The 23,419-nt window shown below is 56.6% G+C and overlaps 1 protein-coding gene across 2 annotated transcripts; it reads left to right on the forward strand.

The window, feature by feature from the left end:
* The first annotated feature begins 257 nt into the window (after positions 1–257).
* Positions 258–22,659, forward strand: NAPA (NSF attachment protein alpha). Of its 2 annotated transcripts, XM_038528432.1 has the most exons (11): positions 258–505; positions 9,018–9,097; positions 11,663–11,779; positions 16,543–16,589; positions 17,817–17,894; positions 18,152–18,207; positions 18,315–18,399; positions 19,239–19,343; positions 20,422–20,490; positions 21,079–21,129; positions 21,878–22,659. In XM_038528432.1, the coding sequence occupies exons 1-11, from the start codon at positions 408–410 to the stop codon at positions 21,977–21,979; spliced, it is 888 nt and encodes a 295-aa protein (XP_038384360.1). In that variant the 5' UTR covers positions 258–407; the 3' UTR covers positions 21,980–22,659. The 2 variants fall into 2 exon arrangements, with proteins under 2 accessions (XP_038384360.1, XP_038384361.1); XM_038528433.1 differs by lacking the exons at positions 258–505; positions 9,018–9,097; positions 16,543–16,589 and having other exon boundaries at positions 11,720–11,779.
* The last annotated feature ends 760 nt before the right edge of the window (positions 22,660–23,419 follow it).

Consider the following 23,419-nt stretch of genomic DNA (forward strand, 5'->3'; position numbering starts at 1 on the left):
TGGTGGAGCCGAAGCCAGACACTAGCACCTCCGGGCGAGTCTTTGGCGGTGGGAACTACGATTGGCTTATGCGAGTCACGTGGGAAGTCGTGGAGCGCACCAGGAAGACTGGGGTGTCCTACGCGGAAGTATGCGCAAGCGCTGAGGCATCGCGTCGCCGATTGGCGGCCGTGAGTCACGGGCGGCGTGCGGCGGCTGGCGGGGGCGTGGCCAGGAGGGCGCGCGCCCCCTGCCCGGCCGCTGGTTGGCCGGCGCACATCACGTGGGGCGGGGCAGGGGGCGGTCCGCACCGGTGCGACGTCAACGCAGCCCGCTAAGCTCCCCCGACCTGTGCACCGAGGCCGGGCCTCGGCTGAGACCCCCGTGGGCCCGGGTGGGGCCGTCTGCTGAGCACCTTTGCGGCCGTCATGGACAACTCGGGGAAAGAAGCGGAGGCGATGGCGCTGCTGGCCGAGGCGGAGCGCAAAGTGAAGAACTCGCAGTCCTTCTTCTCAGGCCTCTTTGGGTGAGAAGCGCGCCGGGGGGTCAGCTGGGACCTACGCTGAGAGGACGGAGGAGTCATGGCCTGCAGCGGCGGAGGAGAGCCGCCGGGCTGGAGCCCAGAGGACGGGGGGAGGTTCCGTGGTCTGAAGGAGCAAGGGGCCAGGCGGCGGTAGCGCGGTTAGAGGAGAGACCGTCTGAGGTGTGGGGAGGGCCCTGGACCCAGGGCGCCCAAACCGAAGGGGACCAGCCAGGGAGGGCAGCTGGATCGCGGAGCCTTCTAGAGTTCTGGGAGAGCCTGTGTGCAGGATCCCTCACGGGCACGGTGGGGCCTGGGACTGAGGGCATCTGCCCGGCCGGTGACCTTTCCCAGGCGCTGCAGTGGATTTGCATGAGCTCTGGGCGGTGGGGGTGAGGGGGTCAGGGCTGAGGCCATCCTGGGGGTGAGGAGCCCAAGTCTGAGGGGTGTGACGGTGCCTGAGAGAAAGCTGCATGGCCTGGAGAAAGGGCTCGGGCTTGAGGTGCTGGAGAACATTGCGGATTCTAACGGGGGTCCTCTGTGTTGGGCCACTGTACCAGTACCTAAAGTGGCTGGCTTAGAAACGACAGAAATTTGTCTCTAGCAGTTTTGGAGGCTGGAAGTCCAAGATGAGGGCGCTGGCAGATTTCGCATCTGGTGAGGGCCTGCTTTCTCACAGACGGGGCTTGTCACTGAGTTGTGGAAGAGGCTGTGGAAGGGGTAAACGGGCGCCCTGGAGTCTCTTTTATAAAGGCACTTGTCCTGGTCATGAGGGCTATGCGTCGTGCCCTGATCGCTTCCCAAAGGCCCCCATCTCCTCATACCATCATCTTGGAGGTTAGGACCTGACACATGAATCTTGGGGGGACACAGTCCATAACAGAGCTACCTTTGGAGGGTTCCCACTTCCCTGTTAGGACCATAGCAGCTGGTGTGGGGGAGGGTGAAGGCACTGACAGGAGAAATACCAGATAGTATTTATTAAGTCCTCTGATTCTGAGTCAGACCCCGGCCAGGCACTTTACCTGTGTCTTTGCATTGAATCCTCACAGCATCCGTGTGGAGGTGGACAGGTCTATTTGCTTGGTTCCCCAGTAAGTGGGAGACGTGGGCCTGTCCGATCCCAGAGCTGCCTTGCTGCCACACTGATTTCTCCCTGAGGCTCATGTCCATTTCTGAACACTACACTTAGGAAGGATGTTGGCAAAAAAAAAAAAAAAAAAAAGGAAGGATGTTGGCAGACTTGGGTGTCTTAGGAGGCTCCCACCCTAAACTCCCTCTCTCTCTCTGCCTGACCTGGCAGTTTTTCTCTGAACATTTGAAAGAGCAGGTATATTCATCCCAGTCCCTTCCAGCTCTAAAAACAGTTGAGATGGTGCTGAGAGGGGAATGAGCAAGGGGAGAACAGAGGGCAGAGATACTGACCGGAGCCTGTCTGTCTGAGAGCAGGGAGTCTAGCAAGAGGTCAGCCCGGATGACTCCTCATGGCCAGCAGCCACTCCTGGCACCTGCTCCCTTTGGAACTGGGGTTTCATGTGTTCAGCATTTCACAGCTGCCTTTTTTTAAGGCCCCCGGTGGCTTTGGGGACTGGAGAAGGGAGTGTTGGGGCTCAGCTTGTCCCTCATGCCTTTTCCTCTCCTTTTAGAAACTTCAGCAGTAGCATTGCAAATTGAGAGGTCCCTGGTCACATTAGAGGGCCAAGTAGGATAGCCCCCACCTGGGATCCGGAGCAACCCTGTATCTTTGGATGTTACGGCCTTTGTTCTTCACTGTTTCTGGGAAGCCAGACACTAGAGGGCTTTGGGGCACCAGCAGCCCGCAAGGGAGGCGGTACCAGCCAGTTAGTAGATCAGAACTCTGTGTACCTTTCCTCTGGCTCCTTCCTCCTCCCTCAAGTCCCCAGCCAGAGCACATGCACCTGGGGCAGGGAGCTGGGGGGTGGGGGCAGTGGGGAGCAGCCCAGACTTCTATCTGGAAATAAAAAGCTGCAAAGTTCCTGAGTGAAGTGTAGTGAAACCACAGAAATGGGAGGGGAAGTGTGCTTCTTCCTGCTCCAAGGCTTCAGATGGATCCAGAAACTTCCCCACTGTGCCTCCTCTGGAATTATACAAGATTTAAACAGTGGTTGTGTTCCCTGGGGCTTGTCCTTGTCCCTGACACTTCCACCCTCTCCCCCTGCTCCCCCAGTTCCCCTGCCTACCGAAATCCAAGATAAAAACTTCTTCCCACTTGGATACCAATGTTAGTAGGAAGTTTTCTGCGTCTGTAAAATGAAAATCGTGGTAATACCTACTTCATGGAGTGGTTCTAAAAAGTAATGGAGAATGTGCTCGTGAAGTGGGGGCCACACAGTGCCTGACCCTGGTAAGTGTTTAGGTACTTAACTATTATCATTAAGTCCCATTACTGGAAGTTGAGCAGGAGGCACTAGAACAATAGGGATGATAGGGTGTTCTGTAGACAAAGAGCACGGAGCACATTCCTAAAGATTGAAAGGTGACAAATCAGTTCCTGTTTAAACTGCCTATAGATACCAGCAACCCCCCAGGAGCCCTGGAGGCTGGCTTTGTGAGGGAAGAATTGATGCCCAGGTAGGGTGGGTGGGCCCTTAGCTAAGCATGGTGTGGGAACCAGAGCTTCCAGCTCTGCTGAGAACTGCCTTCCACCTGCAGAGCATGCACTCAGCCCCATGGGCCTGTTTGCATTGGGCATTATAGTGACTCAAAGTGCCCTGCCAGCTGCCAGGCTCTGCAGCTGAAAACTCTCGTGCCCCTCGCCCAGTCTCAGAGTGGAGTCTTTCCTGAGGGAATGCAAGCTTTTGGGGGTGCCCAGCCATCATTTTGCTGCAATCCCAGGGTTCTGCCTTTCTCGATGGTAGGGACTTCGCCACCTGGTTACACAGAGCGTCCAGTGCTCCTGTTTGGGACAGGACAACTGAGAGCCACAGGTCTTCCAGAAGCAACTGTTAAAAAAGGGAAACACGTTCAGTTCTAGGGCTGCAATAAGGTCATCTTGTTGGGGTGCAGAGAGGCATCCGTAGGACAACTAGAGGAGTACCCACCTTGTCATTCACAGGCATGGCCCCTGCATCCAGCTTACGGTCAGGAAGGCAGCAACCCGTAAATAAGCACTATCAGCAGAATGTAGTAAGGGGTGGGGAGGAGGGCAGGTCAGAGGCCCAGAGCTCTTTGGATATCAGAGGAGGGTGCCACCTTGCCAACCTGGGGTAGGGAAGGAAAAGCCCACACTGAGATTGGAAATAGGTAAACAATTCTAGAATATGCTCTGTCAGCCTGACAGGAGCCAAGCTGAACACCTGCCGTGTGATTGGCACGCTCCCAGATGCTACCTGCGGGATTGCAAGAACCTCCGGCAGTCCCCACCGGGTATGGGAATCTTCCCCCAGTCACAGAGGGACCCGGGTCACAGAAGCCATGAGCCCACATTTTGAGTCCAGGCCTAACTACAGTCCTTGGTTTTTCCACCACCCCACGTGACTCTAGAATTCCCCTTGCCAGGTGGCCAGCAGCCCTCAGAGTGTGTTTCTCCTCCTTCACATAATAGCAAACGTTTGAGCACCTGCTCTGTTCTGTCCTCTCTGCCAGATATGTCATCTCTCATCCCCACAGGGCCTCTTCCCAGATCGGGTTCGTTGTCTCCATTTTACAGAGAAAGCAGCCGAGGCTCTGGGGTTGCTAGCCCAAGGTCACGCCATTGTCAAAGTGCCTGGAACTGATCTCAGCCCAGGTCCCCTGGTCCCCAAGTCGGCTCTGTTTCTGCTTCTTGCCTGTTAACAGGCATGTCACAAGAGCGTTCTGTGATGGTTGCAGAACTGGGCAGTTGGTGTGCAACAATTTTCTCGTCCTTTCATTCCTGGGGCCTGTGTGCACTGGGTGGGAGCCCAGGTTGTGCTCATACCCTTTAGGCCCAGGAGGACGGGGTGCACTGCAGAGTGGGGGTGGGGGGTGGCGGAAGAGGGTGAATGGCTTAGCCTTGCAGGTGGGGCAGGAGGAGATGCCAAGGGATCCCGCAGCTCTGGCCCTGACAGCTCAATGCGGTCAGTGGCGGAGCAGGGCTGGTGGCCGCCTGCTCCCTGTGCCAGGTGGACCTTCCTGTTTTCTAACGTTCCTTCCGCCTGCAGCACTGCTTGGGGCCTCTGGTGGGGGGACTGGTTTAAGGACTCCCTCCCTTGCCTAGAGGCAGCTCAGCAGGGCTCCAGCAGAGAGCAGCGTCTGCTCATCAGGTGAGGGAAATCTGCACAGCCTTGGCTGTTGGCTCTGTAGAGAGGAGGTGAGAGCGGGCAGGGACCCTGTCCACCTTCTCGCTTTCCAGAAGACCCTTGGACATGGGAAAGCAAGCCTCCCCCATCACTGAGTGAGTGAGACTCAAGGCAGAACTTAATCTCCAAGGCCTGAGTCCTGTCTCTGGGCCCTGTGGCTCCCTGGCAGCGTGAGTGTGGGCAAGCCCCTTGACCCCGCTGAGCCCCACTCTCTCCTCGGGGTAATACCCAGAGCGCTACTGTGAGGAAGCCTGCGCCTCCTACCAAGCCGTTATAATCAAGTAAAGGAGGTGTGTAGAGCAACATGAGAGACGGTAAGGGTGGGACAGGCCCTGGGATCCGTTCTTCCCCGTCCAGGACTCTGGCCAGAGAACCAGAGAAGCCCAAGGCGGTGGCTGTGGCACAGGAGGGACAGCGAAGGTCAAAGACCTAAAATGGGACTTCCTCTCTCCGCCCTGCCCTTTGAGGCCCTAGGAAAGTGCAGGTGGGCCGGGTGACCTGTTTCTGGCAGCCAGGAAGTGCCCAGGGGGTGGAGGAAGGAGCGAGGGAGGCTGAGACTCTGCCCTGCAGACCCCCCTGGCCTGAGGCCCACTGAGCCCGTCTGTGCATTGCTGGCACCGCTCGCTCCTCTCCATATGGCAGTCGCTGGAGGTTGGTGGCTGTGCCTGGGAGCCCTGAGCCTGCTTCCTCCGCCTGGGGAGGGGGCAGAAAGCAGAGCTGAGTGGGTAATTATAGACAGCCGTGCACCAGGCTGGCCCAAACCAGTTCCCTCTATTCCCAGCGTGACTTGGTGCTGGAGCTGCGGGATGGGGAGAGCTAAGCAGAGGCAGCTGGGGGGTGGTGGTGGTGGGGTTATCAGCGGGGGAAGGGCAGTCAGCTGTCACCTATGTTGCCACTGGGCTCTTCAGGAGAGACAGGCCCAACTAGCTTTTCTGGATCTCCTGCAGGAGGCCTTGGAGGAGACCTGGTTTCTTCCCCCAAAGGGAGTTTGCCACTCCCTGATGAGTGCTCTGAGCCACCCTAACCTCAGGGACAAGGCTTGTAGGAAACTGCAGATTTACCGTGCAGGGAGGCAGCTTTGTAGAGCACCCGGAGCTGGGGACTTCTCCTTTCTGGGCACTCTCCCTGCCAGAAACCTCCCTGTTACATTACAACAGGGCCTCAGCCCTGGAGTCTCTTTTATAAAGGCACTTGTCCTGGTCATGAGGGCTCTGCGTCGTGCTCTCATCGCTTCCCAAAGGCCTCCACCAGGGAGGTCTCCCACCTGTCTCTCCAGCCTCATTTTCTACCCCTTCCCTGCATGGTAGCCAGCCTGCCCGCCGCTCTTCCTTGAACCTGAACCGGCCACACTTGTTTCTGTCCTAGGCTTTTTGCACCTGCTGTGACTGCTGTCTAGAATGCTCTTCCCTCTTTCCACAGGGAGCTCCTGAGTCATCTTTGAGGACCAAGCTTAAATCTTACATCCTCACTGTGGCAGCTTGCCGTGATCTGCCCATCCAGGGAGGCCCCTCCTCCCCCAATCCCTCTAGTGCTTACTCACTCTGAAATTTTCTTGCTGATTTCCTGTTTACTGAGGGCCAGGTCCTTCTCCTTGGTTTACTGCTATTAACTGCAGTGTCTGGCACATAATAAATGCTCACCTTTGTTTCCCAGGTGAGTAAGTGGCTGTGGGAATGGCTTCTGTTTCAGGATGGACCAATGACCCTGTGCAAGTCACTCATCCTCTCTGGGAACTCCACCTCCATCTCTAAAAGAAGAGGATGGAGTTCCAGAGATTCCCCTGTTGTCACTTGGCATGGAAATGGCCAGGACCCAAGTCCTGGGAGGAGGCAGGCCTGAGCAGACATTAATCCCTCTGGTTTTCCCACTACACAGTTAGAATCGTTGACCCAGTGCAGGGCTGGCGTGGGATCACAGAATTTCAGCCCGGCAGCTGACAGCCTTTGTGTTCTGTGTTCACTCTGTCCCACTGAGCTGAAACAAACCAGCTGGGGCTGACTCTGTTCATTGTTGATCACCCCGCTTTGGGCCTCTCAGTGGGACAAACCATTTCTGCTCATCCAGGAGTCTGAGTTTTTTTTTGTTTTTGTTTTTGTTTTTTGTTATTTTCAGAGAATGGCTGAATCTGGCTAGAACCTTGTCATTCCCACAAAGAAGGGAATGATGAGCTAGGGGATCCACAGGATGGAGAGGTAGGATATCGGTCTATGAACGCATCCATCTCCTTGAAGTCTGAGAACATTCTAGTGAAGGTCCCCTAGAGGATTTTGTTGGTAGGCTCTAAAGGCCCCTATGCCTGTGCAAGTCCCTCGCCTCTCCAAGGCCAAGAGTGGGTTCAAAGAGGTCACTCCAAGCAGAGGTGCCCAGGCCAAGGTGTGTCAGGCCAGCTGGGGTAAAGTTTGCCAGAGAAGACCCTGGGACCCAGCAGGGTGAGCGTGGGAGTGCATTCCTCAGGGGCCACTTCCTGTGGAATAGCAGAGGGTAGAGGAGGCAGCATCAGTGCAGCCCCAGAAGGTTCTAAAGAAGAACCTTACCTGGCAGTGATGTGGATTCAGAAGGCCGGGATTCCAGCCCTGGCCAGCCAGCTAGCCTGTCCTGGGGTATTTACCAACTGACACAGCCTGACTCAGAAGAGAGGTCATTGGCTGGCTGCTTTCCAAGCGGTTGGTTTAGATCAGCTTTTTCATCCCCAATTCACCTGAGCTTTCTGAATCACCTGAGGCCATTGTTTAAAAACCCTGATCCCAGGCCCCACCCGGACCTACTGAGCGAAATCTTCTGGGAGGGTGGCTTAGAGGTCTGACTTGATTATTGTTAGCCAGGAACTCCTGTGATTCAGTGGAATAGACAGAAGGAAGGAGCATTGTGAACACAACTCCCAAAATTACCTTGGAGGCCTTCCACGGCCACAGCTGGGGCTGGCTGGTTTCCAGGTCCAGTGGACATGGGTCGGGGGTGGGGGGGACAGGACCAATGATTTGTGTGGCTTTTTATTGGAAAATACCTCTCTTTTCTTCTCTTTCCACACAAAACACTGACGTCAGCGAAGAGAATCTGAAATTCATTTGGAACTGAGCATGTGGGTTTTTTTCCTACTGGTTTATGTGGGCCATGGGATTTGGAACAATTGCAGAGACCACAGACCCCATGGGCTGAGGCGGGTTGCGTTATTTGAGGTGGGAGGATAGAAATGTGGCTGAGACTCACAGACAAGGTGCTCATGAAGGGTCCCCCCAATTCAGGAAGAGCTTCATCTGCACCGCTTGGAGATCAGGAGGGCAGAATAAAGCCCAAACCGAATGCTCACTCTCTCTCTCTCTCTCTCTCTCTCTCTCTCTTTTTTTTTTTTTTTTTAAATATACTCCTCCGTATTTCTCAGGCCCCTACTCTTGCACAATAAGTTCTTTGAAGGTGGTTTTGCTATTTTAAATAATTCTGCACTGAACATCCTTACGACTTTTCTGATGCATTTCTCGGGGTAGATGGCTAGAAATGTAATTCTTTGCTGGACAACAGAACCAAATGTAAATCTTGATATTTAAAATGATCTATATATGTACGTATTTTTGTATGTATTATATAAATATATTTTAGCAGATAGAAAATAAGAAAATTCAGACAGTACAAAGGAGGAGTGTATGGTGATGAAACCTTGTTTCTCATGCCTGGTCCCCAGTTTTGTAGACCCCACCTTGGAGAAAAAAGGTCGTGACTAGTTTTTTGCATATACCTGCTCTGTTTTGAGTTAGTAATGGCACCCTCATAGGGTTGAGGGGTCTTCCCTGAACAAATGCAGCATGCAGGGCACGGGATTCAGGGAGATGGACAAGGCATCCAGAGCTGAGTTCCTCCCTGAGGATGCTTTGCAACCTCTTGGGTGGGGTGGATTTGCAGAGAGCCTGGAAACCAGCGGTCACTGAACAAAAGTGGAAGAGGCCATCAGAGACAGGACTCACGGGGAGATCAGGAAGGCTCCCCCACAACCATGCTGAGTTGGGGTGGCCCAGGCCTCCCCAGGGAGGGCCCCGGCACTCTGCATTCAGTGTGCCTTTGTGCAGAGGGAGCAGGGGGCCACGGGCTTGGTCTCCTCTGAGCCCTCAGCAGAGGCCTGAGCTGCAGCAGGCTTCACAAAGGCATGGGGGTGAGGATACGTCTCCCCTGTCACCGGGGGCAGAATGCTGGCTTGTTTTTCACTACCAGACTCATGTGTTTCATCTCCTTTTCTCTTCTTTCCCCAGAGGCTCATCCAAAATAGAGGAAGCATGTGAGATCTACACCAGAGCAGCAAACATGTTCAAAATGGCCAAAAACTGGAGTGGTATGTGATCTCGGCTAGAACCCCTTCATGCTCGTTTCTCCTCTTCCCTCAGCTTCCAGTCCTGAAGTCCTGGCTCATGGGCTACCCTTACAGCCCCCTGTCTGGCAGCAGAAACCCATCAGCCTGCCATCGGCTCACTTCAAGCCCATGGAGTTATTGTACTGGGTCACGGGGTTTGGCTAGAGGGCTCTAAGGGTAGGGATAAATAGGTTGTTGAATCCAGATAGCTCTTGGAGTGGTTTCTCCTTTAATTCAATGTCCGGTTTCCCCGGAAACTCCTGGCCCATGTTTTTATCAGCATCTGAATTCTGGGCCTGGGAAGCCATTCCAGTGTTCCAGTAGTAACCTTAAACATTAACCATTTCTCGAGTGTTCCCCTAAGTGCTGAGTATGTGCTACTTGATTGAATTGTCACAGCAGCCCCATGAAGGGCACTGCAATTAGTTTGTTGGAAACTGAGTCTTGGCTCAGCCCCGTCCCTGAGGTGTCACGACTAGTAAGGGTCAGAACCAGAATTCAGAGAACAGAGGTCTGACTCTGGAGCAGAGTGCTTAACCTGCCCTTGTGTGGCTTCTTGACCTTTACAGCCAGAGTGACTTAGGTTCATGGCATGGCTTACCCTGGCCACGTGGCCCTGGGGAAGTTACTTGGGCTCCTCAAATCCAATCCCTCCTCAGTCCAACCACAGGGACAGCAGGAATCCCAGCCCTGTGGGGCTGTGGTATGGACTAGTGGAGATCCAGCGTCACCAGTGAGGGCAGCCAGCACTCAGTAGACGTGATGTCTGTGAGCTCCACATCCGTCATGCGCGTTAGCGACACCACCTCCCACTTTGGGATGGAAGGAAAAGCTCTCAGGACACTGAGAGATGTCTGCTGATGACAGCAGATGAGCTGCTGATGAGCAAACTTAAGGAGCCAGCCATGAGGTGCCAGCCACAGCCTTCTGTGTGCCCTTGCTCCAACTAGGGGAGCACACATGATGGCAATGTCATATTCTGCTGGAAGGGCCTCCATCCATCTGGAAGAGGGCATCCCAGGTCATGTGCCTCCAGAGAAACTCACAACATATATTGGTGGGTGGAGTGTGACCAGAGTCACGGCTCCTCTGACCTGGCTGTGAGGCTGTGGTCGGACTCTGGCGAGGTTGGCGCTTGGCTGGCTCCACCAAGGAGAGGTGGGCAGGCAGGGATGGGCTCCTAGAGATCAGAGAGGCTGGAAGATCTAGAGGAGAGCTTTGAAAATCTAGCCCATCAGAGCTCATCGAGGCTGATCTCATTATGTTACCCTGCCTTGCACATCAGCAAGATTGGATCAAGGAAATCGAGCAGAGACAGGTTTGGGATCCAAGGAGGAACTTTCTTACCCAGGAGACAAAGCCTGGAATGGGACCCTGGAGGCAGTCTGGAAGCCCAGGGTGAGACAGATTCTCCCCGTTTTCTGAGAATGCTTTTAGTTTCCTGGAAATTGGAAGGGTTTTCCCTGAGCTGTCACCAAATACATTGTACACAAAGCCACACACCATGTGTAATTTCATGCTCCCAAACTAATAAGGTGCCAGCAGAAAAAGAATATTTCTTCATCACGTAGATGTCACTTTGCCCCTAAAATTTGTCACTTCCCCAGGCCCCAGCCATTCAAACAAAAGTGCTGGGCTGTTTTCTCATTTTTCTCCAGTGATGCTGCTTTTCTGGAAATTATGCTGTCACGTTTGAGCCCTTAAAAAATAAATCAGACATAATGGAAACTGGGCTGCTTTGTCTTCCCTACTCCTCTGAAGTTACAGGATGGGGCCAGGCGCTCTGGTCCCCTTCCAGTTTAGGAATTCTGTAATCCCAATTCAGCTGGAGTAGGATGAAGGGAAGCGTAACCTCAGGTGGAGACTGGCTGAGCCGGAAGTGGGTGTTGGAGCTTCCAGTTAGCACAGTCCTATCCCTGCTCTCCAGCCTTAGAAGAGGAGAGATGCCATAGTCTCCTGCAAGCTGCAAGGCAGTATGGGAGGCAGACTGGTGACCCCAGTGGCTTGTGGCCAGTGCAGGATAACAGCATGCAGCTAGGCAAAGGACAGAAAAGGCTTCCCATGTGGTCTCCACCAGCCTCTGCCCGTGGGCGCTTGTCCCCATACACTGGAGTTCCTGCTGTCCCCTGGGGCCACTGCTGGGGTTAGCTGGGGATAGTTTATATATCCTGCAGATCTCTTGGCCCAGTCTGCCTTCTCCTTGGATCTTTAGAAGTGGGTGGCCCTGGAAAACTGGCAAAGGCTGGGATCAGGGCAATGGGATTTTAGCTGACCTCAGCCTGGCTCTCTCTATATATACATGGGGCTCAGGGGCTTCTACCCAATGCTGCTTCCTCCTCCCTCCCTAGTCTACCTCACGGGTCTTCAGAAGTCTCAGTCCAGGGGCCAGGAAGCCTGAGGTTGAGGCCTTCACCTCAGCTCACCCAGGCCAGCCACTTCCTCACTCAGGCCCCACTGCATTCTAGAGAGCCACCCCCAGGGCAGCGTCTGCATGGCTCCTGACAAGCGGAGCCCCACTCAGGCTGAGCTCACTGTTTTCTGTTCCAGCTGCCGGAAACGCTTTCTGCCAGGCAGCCCAGCTGCACCTGCAGCTCCAGAGCAAACATGACGCGGCCACCTGCTTTGTGGATGCCGGCAATGCCTTCAAGAAAGCTGACCCCCAAGGTGAGCCTCCAAGGGTCACTGGGGCCCTGGCTGCCCCCAGCACAGACATGACTGAACCCTCTTCAGGGAAGGCTTCGGGTTTCCGCGAGGCTCCGGTTTTCTCCAGGGGCCCAAAGCATACCAGAGGCTGGCAGGGAGACGCTTGTGCTTGAACTTCAGAATTGGCTCCCTTCCGGTTGGCATTTGCATCCCCGCTCCAAGCCTCTGCCGCCTCCCCCCCCCCAACCCCTACTTTGTGTGCGCAGCTGATGGCTTCCCTCCTGGAGCCTGGGAGCATTTGGGAGTGGGAGTTACATTGCAGACCCACCGCATGCCAAGGAGAGACGAAAATCTGTTCTGTTGTCAGAATTAACATGCAGAAGGGGGTGGGAGGGGGTTCTGAGACCAGCCAGGTAGGAGTTGCTGCCGAAAAAGGAGCGGAAATTATCCTAACCTGGCTTCCCTACACCCTGGGGGGGGGGGGGGGGTGGTGGAGAATCAGAACAGAGCCCTGGATAGAGTTGCCAGAGAACAAGTTACTTAAAATGAGGAAGTGTTGGGGATAGAAGCCCAGTTTGGGACTGACTCATGGTGAGAAAACCATTTGTCCCACTGGGCTCGTCCTGAAGCAGAGGCACAGCCCAGTGGGTACCAGAATTTTGGATTTCAGGGAGCTGGGATTTTCTTTTTTTTTTTTTTTTTTTTTAAATCTCTGTGCCAGACACAGGTTGCTGACTTTCTTAATTTTAGCAAGCCAAGACATTTTTTTTAGGAGACAATCTATTGTTACTATTCTCTTGTGAGAGAATAGGGAATAGGTGAATGTTTTAAGAAAAAAAGAAAAAAGGAGATGCCTCATCTTGAAATAAAGGGGCTGCCCTTCCCAAGAGGACAGTTTACACCCAGGTCCAGAGGTGTTTGTAAGGCTTGGTGAACCCTAGTTCCCGCCCCAGTGCTGGGGAATTGTTGGCAGATCTGTTACTACTACCAGGGACACGTAGTTCCCAGTCAGGGATTTGATCTCTGCAGACCAGATAGCTTTTCTGTGTCCACAGACTTGACCAGTCACTGCCCTGGAGCTGAGTATCTCACAGAGGTTGGCCTGAGGGTCACATGGCGGGCCCAGGCTCACCAAGAGCCAGAGGGGAGGCCCTGTGACCAGGTGGGTCATGTGATGATGAGGACTCAGGGCAGCCTCAAGTTACCCAGGGATGTCTGTCCCCCCTCCCCCTGCCAACCAGCTTTCCCTTTGGTCCCTGGGGAACTGGCGCTTCCTGGAGATGCCACCGTAGCATCTGTGATGTTCAGCTGCTGCTCCAGAGTGACTGGAAGGACTCGTTTCTGGGGCGGGAGTTGAGCGTCAGGCTTCATGACACGTGCATGGCGCCCTTTGCTCTTTAAACAAAAACCCCAGCACTTCCCTTGGATGGACCTCCACCCGACGCCGCCGTGATGTTGTGCCTGTGATGTTGCGTCTATAGGTCCTTCAGTGGCTTTTGATCTGAGCTTTTTCAGCTGGAGGCAAGGCTCTGCAGGGGGTGTGTTGGATGCTGGGGCCTTGGGAAGGGCCGCAGCCCCATGCCTGGCCTCAGGAAGTGCAGAGCATGGCAGAGGTGTCCCATGCCAGTGAAAGCAGCAGCAGTTATGTCTGCTGATATGGCCATGGCCATTGTGGGGCCCAGAGGCCAGCTTGGTTTCTCCAGGGATCAGCAAGCACGGTTTATTGCCCTGGGAGCTGAGGCACAGGGAGGGTGTGTTTGGGATGGGAATTACCTTTCAGGGAGCAAGAGAAGCAGTGATGAGGAGGGGAGCCTAATTTGGGCCCAGCCCAGAGTGAGTACCTTAGCTGGAGTGCCAGGTTCTGGCAGGGAGGGGCACGGGAGCAGTGTCCCAGCACTGCCGCCTCACAGCCTCCCCACCCTAGTAATGGTTTGTGGGGCATGGGGCTACGCGTGATCTCCTAAGTCTAGATGGAGCCCGTTCCCCTGTAACCTCAGGCAGTCACTTCATCTTTTGGGGCGTCCATGAACTGATCTGGTAAGGCAGAGACCACATGTGAGAAAAAGCACAGACCTGGCCAGCATGATACCTGGTATGTGATAAACATCTAGTGAGGGGTGGCTCTAGGCTCCCATCAGAGGCCTAACCTCCTCCCCTTGGCCATGTGTCTTGTGAAATGAAGCACAAGGGACCCACCTGGAACCCCTCCAGGTTTCCCCCAGTGGGTAGCTAGCTCCCTAGGGCCTTGCTGGTCACCTTGGCCTCCTCAAAGACCTCTGTCCTGTGTCAGCACCTCCTACGGGAGTCCTGGAGGTCCCTCCCCACAAGAGGCAGCTGGTGCCTAGCCTGCACAGAAGGCCTGTCAGCGTGCTGTCTCTCTGTGAGTCTGCCCAGAATGGTGGACCAGGGGGTGGCCTGCCCTGGTGGCTGGAAGGGAAGGCGGGGGCGTGATGCCCATAGCTGTCGGTGATTCCCCTGTTTACCCACCACTGCCAGCCGCTCTGGAGGGACTCAGGCCAGGGAGGCCTCTTACCCCAGCCACCTGAGAGCCAGGCCCAAGGCTCTGCTTGTCTGCATTACTGGGTGCCTACTGAGTACCAGACATGGCAGCAGCTTTTTTTAACCCATTCCTCTTGTTTGCTTCTTCAGTCTGTCCGGTTGTACCCAGAAGGGCTGAGTCCCAGGCTTGATGTGGGAAACCGCAGCTGGACCCAGAGGCCACTAGAGCACAGTGGAGGGTGGGGAGAGGGCCCTGGGTTGCAAGGGTCCCAACTCCTGGTGTGCCTAAGCCAGCGCCTTCCCCCACTCTAGACCACAGCACCACCAGCCCCCCAGCCTGGGCTAGATCTTGTCCAGGGGAGCTCTGGCCACTCATCCTCTAGGTCCCAGGACTGAAGGGACCTGACTGAAGATGAGCCAGTCATATCCAGTGTGTCAGCTGGCAGCCTGCCACTTTCAGGGACAGGTATCCCCGAGCCAGGAGCAGGTGTGAAGGGGACTTAACCCCATGAATCCATGTTGCCGCCTGGGGGTGAGCCTTCTGCCCCCTGCCACTCCAAGGGCCATGCCTTGTTGACAGCACTCCAGCGCCAGCACCAGCAGGCCTGGGGCAGCAGCTGTGGGGGAGCCTGTCCTACCAGAAGAGCTCACAGCCTCTCTCCCCCGCCTGGGCTGCTCCTCTCACCGGGAGCAACCTGTGCCACCTCTGAGCATATGTGCAGGTGCCAGGTTGGGCTCCCTGGTATTCCAGAAGAGGGAGCCGGTGAGTCTCCCTGTTGGCCACAGGCACCGCCTGGTGTGGAGAATGGAGCAGGGGTGGGACTTGCAGAGCTGGCTCCCTGCAGCCCAGTGGGCTAGCTCCTTATCAGTTAGCGTCGTGTTACAACCAACCGATTGCTGGTTCCTGAGTTCAAAAATGCTCTGTTTCAAAATATGTTGCGTGTGTTCAAACGAGACTACTTCCAGCCATAATTTTTTTCTGTGTTCTCTGCCTTTTCTGTGACTCTGCCTCCTTTTTGGCCTTGTTTTCTTCTTTGGTGCCCCGGGTTTCCAACTGTCTGCCCCAGAACCTTGACAGAATGGTGTACATTCTCTGAATCTTCCTGGCATCCCCAGAGGCCTTTCAGAATCAGACCAAACCTGTGAGCCCTCCCTCCCCCAGAGCACTGCTCTGAGATACTCACCTTGCACATGTAAATTTGGGGGGGCTTTGTGGACTCCCTGAAGGTACAGCCACAGGTCTGAGGCTGAGAGCCTCTGTTCACATATCCCCCACCCCCACCCTACCGAGTCTCAGGTAGTGAGTTATTTAGCACCATAAGAGCAGGCACTAGGTTCGGCCCTCCTTGGCCTCTACCCAGTGGGCCCAGCTGACTAGGGGGTCATCCTGGATGGTAGGATGAACTTCTAGCTCCACCCCACCTCAGAGCCCACATCCTGGGTCTGTCCAGGCTCTCTGTCCTCTTCCCCACACCTCCCCCCACACCTTTTCCTCTGAGATGCATTTAAAAAAATCTACCCTGAGAGCTCATCTCTGTCTGCTAGAAAATGCCTCCCACTCATGCTGCTCTCTCCTCCAAATAACGTGTCAAAAGAATAAAAAAGCCATCCCCAAATTTAAGGTCTTGGGAGAGGTAGTACGACAAAGGTAGCTGAATATCTCCCCTTGTGGGCCTTCCTGGTGTTTGCTGTGTTGGGGGTCTTGTGGTTTGAGGAGCAGACGAGGGGCGGGCAAGAATCAGTGATGGAGAATCTAGCTGAAGGGGCCTGGGTATCATGGCATCCAGCCCCCTCCTGCCATGGACAGAGGCCAGGCAGGTGCAGGGGACATGGCTGATGCAGGATCCTGCAGTGACACAGTGGAACTTGGGCCTTCCAGCTTGGCCACCTCCGATCCCACCTCTCCCCCTCTCCAGCACCACTTGTGGAGAGCAGGGCCTTAGTGGGCCTGGCTCAGAACGCCCACAGGAGGCTGGCCGTGAGCCTGTGGTTCTGTCCCTGGGGCTGCTGGGAAGGTGGTGGCATTGTGGCAGCCCTGAGGGAGAGGACAGCCCTCGGCAAGTCAGGGTCTACACAGTCCATTTCTCTGAGCACACTACCTGGGACTTGAGGATCCCCTTCACCTCCCCTCCCAGCCATGACACCGCAGCCCCGGCAGCTCCGTGTGCCTGGTGTTCTCTGCAGGCCACCGAGCGCCTGCCCTGCCACCACCTCCTGTCCTGGCTTCTGCTGAGATGACTTCTCTTCCTCATTTCTCTTCCTTGCCTCCCTTTTTCTCTCCCCAGAGGCCATTAACTGTTTGATGAGAGCGATTGAGATCTACACAGACATGGTAAGGGTTGCTGCCTGTCCTGTTCCGCTTCCTGCCCCACCATATTGCTCCAGCCTGCCCTCCCCAACCCTGGCACGAAGAGCAGGTAGGAGGGGGTGTGAGAGTGGAGGGAGTCTGCTCACCTGGGTTCTGGCAGCCCAGGGTTGGCTCAGCCCTGGCCCTGCCCCTGCCCCAGGGGACATCCCCATGACAGGAGAGGCCCAGAGGCGCCTCCGCCCGGGAGCCAGGACCAGGGACCAAGACGAGGCTCAGGCTCCTGTCCATTCTTGCTGCTTGTCTCTTCAGGTCCCATCCCCAGGCGGGAACACAGTCCCGCCCCCTGACAGACCCCGGGCAATACTGAAATATTGTAGTGAGCACAGTGATAGCCACTACCATCTGTTGAACCCGACATTGTCAGCTGAGTGGTTTAATCCTCCCCTTCGATAGCCCTGCGGGGTGGGGGCCGTCCTCCATGTGACAGAAAAGGGGGGCCCAGATGAGTGATGTGACTTGCCCAGGGACACATGCCCACAAGCAGAAGTTGCTGAGACCCAGAACTAGGCCTTGCTGAGCTCAGAGCTTTGCCCTTTCCTGATGTCCCTCGGCAGGGGCAGGGGCTGTGGAGCAGCCCTGCGTGCCGAGTGGGCAGCCTGGCGCCTGGACGCCCACCGGGTGGAGGCTGGGGGGCTCAGCCCCTCTGGAAGCTAGAGAGCTAGAGGCTTCCTTGGGGAGAGCCATCGTGTCAATGGGGGAAGCTGGGGGTTGGCCTGTCAGTGGGGCGGCCTCCATGGCCACATTGGGGGCAAGGGGAGGCTTAGGAAGGCTGTCCCCTCCGCAGTAGGGATGCCTGGGCTGTCAGCCTGGTTTCTCCAGAGTGTTTACAGGTGATTCTAGGCTGGTCTTTCCCCCTCTCTGGGCCATCTGTCCCCAGGCCAGGCCCTCTGCCTGGTACCTGGGCCCCATTACCTCTGGCATTGCCTCGTCAACCTGTATCCCTGTGGACAGGAGAAACCCGGAGGCTGAATGTGGAGGGGTGTGACAAGGTCACCCCATCAGGGCTCAGTGAAGCCTCCCATTGGAGGCCTGTGCCCCTCAGTCTCCCGGTACCCTCTTGTACATGCCTCATTTGTGTGACTGAGGTGCAGGAACCCACTGGTTTTGGGGGCCCAGAAGAACAAGGAGGGGCAAGTGGGACGCTGGGAACATTACTCCATCAAAAAGGACCCCTTCCTGTGTCCCACCCAGGGCCGGTTCACGATCGCGGCCAAGCACCACATCTCCATTGCTGAGATCTATGAGACGGAGCTGGTGGACATCGAGAAGGTGAGTGGCAGTCGGTGGCCCTGCCTGGCTGACAGTGGGGGAGGACTGCAGCAGCCTGTCTCCTCAGACTGGGGCTTGTCTGTCTGCTCTCTCCACCTGAGGCATCCTCTGGTGTCTGAGTACCAGAAAGGGGGTGTGGCGCACCGACAGAACTTGGGTAGAGGGCTCCTGCTGTGGCCCAGGCAGGGCCGGCCCTATGGTGGATCAAGGTCACATTGCCACCTCCTCACGCCCTGCCTCTCCCCGTGTCTCCCCAGGCCATCGCCCACTATGAGCAGTCTGCAGACTACTACAAAGGAGAGGAGTCCAACAGGTACCGGCTGTGGGCACCCTTCCCCCTTCCCTATACCCACCCCACCCCACCCCTTAGCCCCCAGGCCAGCCACCACTGACCTCTGTCTCCTCCGCCCACCCTTACAGCTCAGCCAATAAGTGCCTGCTGAAGGTGGCTGGCTATGCCGCACAGCTGGAGCAGTATCAGAAGGCCATTGACATTTATGAGCAGGTGGGGACAGCCAGGGCTCTGGGGGAGGGCCCTGCACCCCATTTGCCCTTTCCTGATGTCCCATCATCTGCACAGTGCTCCCTCCCTCCCCCTGGCCACCTCTCCCCTCCCCTCCATCACCATCCTGGCACTCCCCTTGTCCTCACTGGCTAAACAGTTCACCACCCACAACCCCACAGGGAGTCCCCACCCTCTCCCTGTATGCTTCTCACAGAAAGCTTCCTGGGGGGGCCTGGGGGCCCAGAGGGAGTGGGAAGAGAATCCTTAAGGCCTGGGGTAGCCAGAGGGAGCTGAGGAGCCCACAGGGAGGGGTCAGAAAGCTCGTCCTTCACACACCATGGGAGTGACAGGGAGGGAGCATCACGTGGGGGCGCAGGCTCCCCTGGGCTGTGTGGGGAAGGCTGGGCGGTCCTGGTGGGTTCAGCTTGGCCAAGAGAAAGGCAGGCAGCTGGCCCCGGAGGAGTAGGGGGCGGGTGCCACCTCTCATGTTCCCGCAGCCTGCCGCCCCTCTGCCCACCGACGTGCCAGCCTCCTGTAGGGCCTGACAGCGGGGCCGCCTCCTCCCCACCATCTCAGGGGGTGGGGGGAGCCCACCGACACCGGGCTTTGGCCCTGTGACAGCACTCGCCCCCTGCCATACCCTGGTCTTTGGCTACCCACACACCACCGGCTGACTTCCTGGGGCTGGCCCTTGGCCTCCCTGCCCTTCGGGTCCCGGGTTGATGGGGCTTCATCCGGGACACAGATGAGGCTCCCAGCCGGCCCCCCGGTGCCTCTCAGTGACCCTGGCTCTCTGGCTGCCTGCCCAAGCTTATAGTGCCACCACCGCACCTCCACAGGTGGGGACCAATGCCATGGACAGCCCCCTCCTCAAGTACAGCGCCAAGGACTACTTCTTCAAGGCGGCCCTCTGTCACTTCTGCATTGACATGCTCAATGCCAAGGTGAGCTGGGGCCCAGTCGGACCACCCAGAGCGTCCCCCACCTCCCAGTGACCACCGTGGTGCACCATGTTTATCACTAGATCCCTTAATAGGGGTGAGCCCTCCCTCATGTCCAGCACCTGCCTGTCAGCTGTGGGCAGGAAATGCTTGTTCTCGCCGATGTGCTCCTGTCCCAGGTGTCACCTGCCCAGTGTCTGTAGCTTTTGAGTTTATCCAGCTTCTCACTTACTTGGTGCCAGTGAGGGAGAGCACACTTTGAGTTTTTGCTGCATCCCTCGAGGTCAACACCACTGTCACCTGTTGTACAGATGATGACACTGAGGCTAAGACACAGGGACCCTTATTCAAGGTCACATGGCTGGATTCCAGATCTTTCTGACTCCCAGTGTCATGATTTGAACCATAGTTTGCGTGTCCACACCACCCCTTTTGAGGGCTGTTTGGCAAGACAGGGGTGAGTGGTGGGCGAGGGGGTGGGGAACTGCTGGGGGCAGGGAGCTGGAGTCTTCCAGGGTTCCACATTTCCTGGGGTCTCCAGCCACCGTGCCCTCCGCCACATGGAGTGTCTGAGCCCCACCACCACCCCTGCTCCCACTGGCTGCGTGTAAGAGCTCGCTCAGGCTCGGCCTCAGGCTGGTTCGCATCCCTGCCCCCATATACCCTGTGCCCTGAGCAAATCTTTCAGAATGGGGGTCACTCATTCCACCTTCCCTGGGTCCACATGATGGTTAAATGTAAGAAGTACCCAGCACCAGCCCTGCCCTGTAGGATGTATTCGTAGGAGGCAGCTGTCATTTGTGCCCTGCCCTGGGCACTGGCCTAGGAGCCCCTCCCCACACTTCCTCCACACAAGCTGTCTCTGCAGCCAGGTTTGGCCAAGTACAGCCCCAGGGAAGTACCCTCCAGGCACAGAGCCAGGTGACACTGGGGGAGGGGGAGGGAGAGGGGCGCAGAGCACTGCCTGGGGCCAGGTGTCTCAGATCCCCTTGGCTGTCAGGCCAGTGGCTCCAGTGGCCCGTCTTCATTAGCTTGTCCCCTTCCTTCCTTCCTTCTTCTTTTCCACCCTCGTGATGTCCAGCTCGCTGTGCAGAAGTATGAGGAGCTGTTCCCCGCATTCTCTGGTTCCCGGGAGTGCACGCTGATGAAAGTGAGTGCTGGGTGCTCAGCACCCTCTCCCCACCCTTTCCCTGTCTCTGGGCCTGGAGACTCAGCCAGGATTTGGGGCAGAGGACACCTGGAGTCTTAGGTTCTCCTTACCTACCGTAATCACCAACTAGGGAGGGTTCTTTTTTTTTTAATTTTTATTTTTATTTATTTATGATAGACATAGAGAGAGAGAGGCAGAGACACAGGCAGAGGGAGAAGCAGGCTCCGTGCCGGGAGCCTGACATGGGACTCGATCCCGGGACTCCAGGACTGCGCCCTAGGCCAAAGGCAGGCACGGAACTGCTGAGCCACCCAGGGATCCCCACTAGGGAGGGTTCTTAAGGGTCTTTTGTTTTTGTTTCGTTTTTCCCTCTTCTCCCATTTGGGCCTCTGTTCTCTCTCAATAAGAGAAGGTTCAGGTGGTGACGGAGGTAGGGGCAGACCTAGGAGGCTCTTGAATGCACACAGGCAGGGCTGGAAACCACCCCTTCCTCCCTCCCAGCACAGGAGCCCCCAGCCCACATCCCCCGATGGTGTGTGTGGGCCAGCCTTGGCCCCTAACCCCTGCCTGCCTGCCATCTTCTTGCAGAAATTGTTAGATGCCCATGAGGAGCAGAACATCGACAGCTACACCGAGGCGGTGAGTAGCCTGGGGCGGGGAGGGGCAGGATGGAGGGGGGCCCCCTGCTGAGACATGCTCTCCCATGAATCCCACCCTTTCTCCCACCCTTTCTCGCCTGGCCCTGGCTGTGAATTCCTTTCTCCTGTCAGCCCAGAATCCTCAAAGGGAGCCCCAGGGATACAGGAGGTGTTCCCCCTGTATTAGAAACCCCCCCTTGGAGGCAGAGCTGGGAGGCAGACCCGTGTCCATCTATCTGTTCCTGAAGGCCAAGTCCTTTGCCCCATTCAGAGTGCATCTAGGCTGCATCTGTCAAGTGTGGCTCCTGGGTACCCCTCAAGAACCCTGTACCACCCACGATAACAGAGATCAAAATCCCTCTGGTCCACCCTGCCCCAGACAGTGGGCAGGACATCGGGAAGCTCAGCCATGGAGAAGAGAGAAGTGGGGCCACAGCAGGGTGACAAGGTGCAAGTTCTCTCTCTGACCTCCTTCCCCGTGGCACTTGGAACAGGCCCTCCCATCTCCAGGACTGTTTCCCACCCAGAAAACAAGGAAGCTGGACCATTTTATGCTGGAGCATCTTTTTCTTTTTCCCCAAGGCAGCCTTAGAGGGAGCACCCCTCCCTTCGCTCCTCCTCAAGGAGGCTGGCTGGGACACATCTAGAGAATTTGGGGACCAGAAACTTGGACTGGGGACAAGGAGGGAGCCAGGCCCAGGTGTGGGACCAGCCCCCCTGTCACTTTCCCTCCCCTCCACGTGTCACAGGTGAAGGAGTATGACACCATCTCCCGGCTGGACCAGTGGCTCACCACCATGCTGCTTCGCATCAAGAAGACGATCCAGGGGGATGAGGAGGACCTGCGCTAAGCCCCACCCAGCCCCCTGGCACCTGTCTTCCTGCCCTGTCTTCTCTACCCCCGCGCCCCTCCAGCGCGTGAGCCCAGAGAGAGAGAGAGGTGGGGCCGAGACCTTGGCTGTGAGACCTTCCTTCCCTCCCCATAGAGGAGTCTCCCCAAGACACAGTGCGGGCTCAGCCCTGCTTCGGGGCTCCTGAGGCCGGCCGGGCCTGCTGGCTGGACAGACCCCTCCTCTGTTCTTGCTGCATCCCTCACCTCCTGCCCGTTTATTTAAGCCCCCCAAAGATGCCCCTTCTCCATCCCGAAACACAGAACCTGACACAGACCTACTTGCTGTGGGTGCTGCCAGGGGTGGGGGTCAGCACCTGGTCCCCCATCTCCTGAGCAGCCGAGGCGTGAGGCTGGCTTTGGTCTTGCCCACTTGTCCTCCAGCCCAGCTCCGAGCACATGTAGCCACTGAGATTTGCTCTCACCTCAGGGGTGGGCTCCTTCCCCTTCAGTGCCAGGAACCACCACCCACCCCCAGCCTCCTGCAGCCTTGACCTCTCAGGATAGACCCCAGGCCTTGGAGCTCAGAGGGTCACCCCTGCACCCACCCCTCCATCTGCTCCTTCCCTAGTGCTTTGAGGTTTTGTGGTTAGAAGCTGCAGCTGGCCTAAGGAAGAAAATAAAAAAGAACACTTTGCATGAGTCTCTCTTTCTCCTCACGTCTGCTGCCCCCTTCTCCCTTAAGGGCTGCTGTCCTGTCTTCCTGTCCCTCCTGGTCCCCACCTGGGACTCCAGGCACACTGTGGGAAAGAAGAGGGCGAGCATGACTGGGAGACAGGGCTGTGTCAGAGGCCCTGGGGATGGGTGGCTCGGGGAGGAGTCACGGGCTTGAGAGTCTGGGAGTGCCTGGCTTGATCCAGTGGCATCTGGGTTCTGCAGGCCTCGGTTTCCAACAGTGGGATGGTGGGTGGCAGTACCAGCCCTCAGCCAGCTGGAGAATAGAGGGTAACCACAGTGGTGGGGAAGGAGGATGGCAGAGGGCTGCTGAACCTCACGGCCTTCCCTCATGTCCACACTTCCCTGGAGGGAGGGTTGAAAGCCCCAGTGGCATTTGTTCTAGGTGTCCCAGGACAAGGGAGGAAATGACTTAGTTGAACAGGGCACAAAGTCCAAGTGGGCATGTCAAGTGGAAGAGGGCATGACAGGAAGGAGCCCTCTGCCTGGGAAAGGTGGACAAGAACCACCTGCCACCTCCACATTGCCTCAATGTAGGCTTGCATAGAGGTGAGCAATCTGATGTGTGTGCTATGCCGGGCACTGGGATGTGGCAGGGGACAGAGCATCCAGAGCACAGAGCCACCCTAGGATGGGATCTCAGGAAGCAAGGGTGGGTGGGCAGGATGCAGAGGAGGGGCCACCTGGGAGACCAAGTCAGGCTCCTGGAAGAGGTACTCTAGATTCT

This window comes from Canis lupus, chromosome 1 (genome assembly GCF_011100685.1).
Source record: "Canis lupus familiaris isolate Mischka breed German Shepherd chromosome 1, alternate assembly UU_Cfam_GSD_1.0, whole genome shotgun sequence".
NCBI classification, from domain to species: domain Eukaryota; kingdom Metazoa; phylum Chordata; class Mammalia; order Carnivora; family Canidae; genus Canis; species Canis lupus.

Bases quoted from the DNA above. Each gene is read 5' to 3' on its own strand.
- NAPA (XM_038528432.1), top strand. From the start codon at position 408: ATGGACAACTCGGGGAAAGAAGCGGAGGCGATGGCGCTGCTGGCCGAG. The intron at 19,344-20,421 runs GTGAGCTGGGGC...CGTGATGTCCAG, and splicing joins TTGACATGCTCAATGCCAAG to CTCGCTGTGCAGAAGTATGA. The intron at 20,491-21,078 runs GTGAGTGCTGGG...ATCTTCTTGCAG, and splicing joins GGGAGTGCACGCTGATGAAA to AAATTGTTAGATGCCCATGA.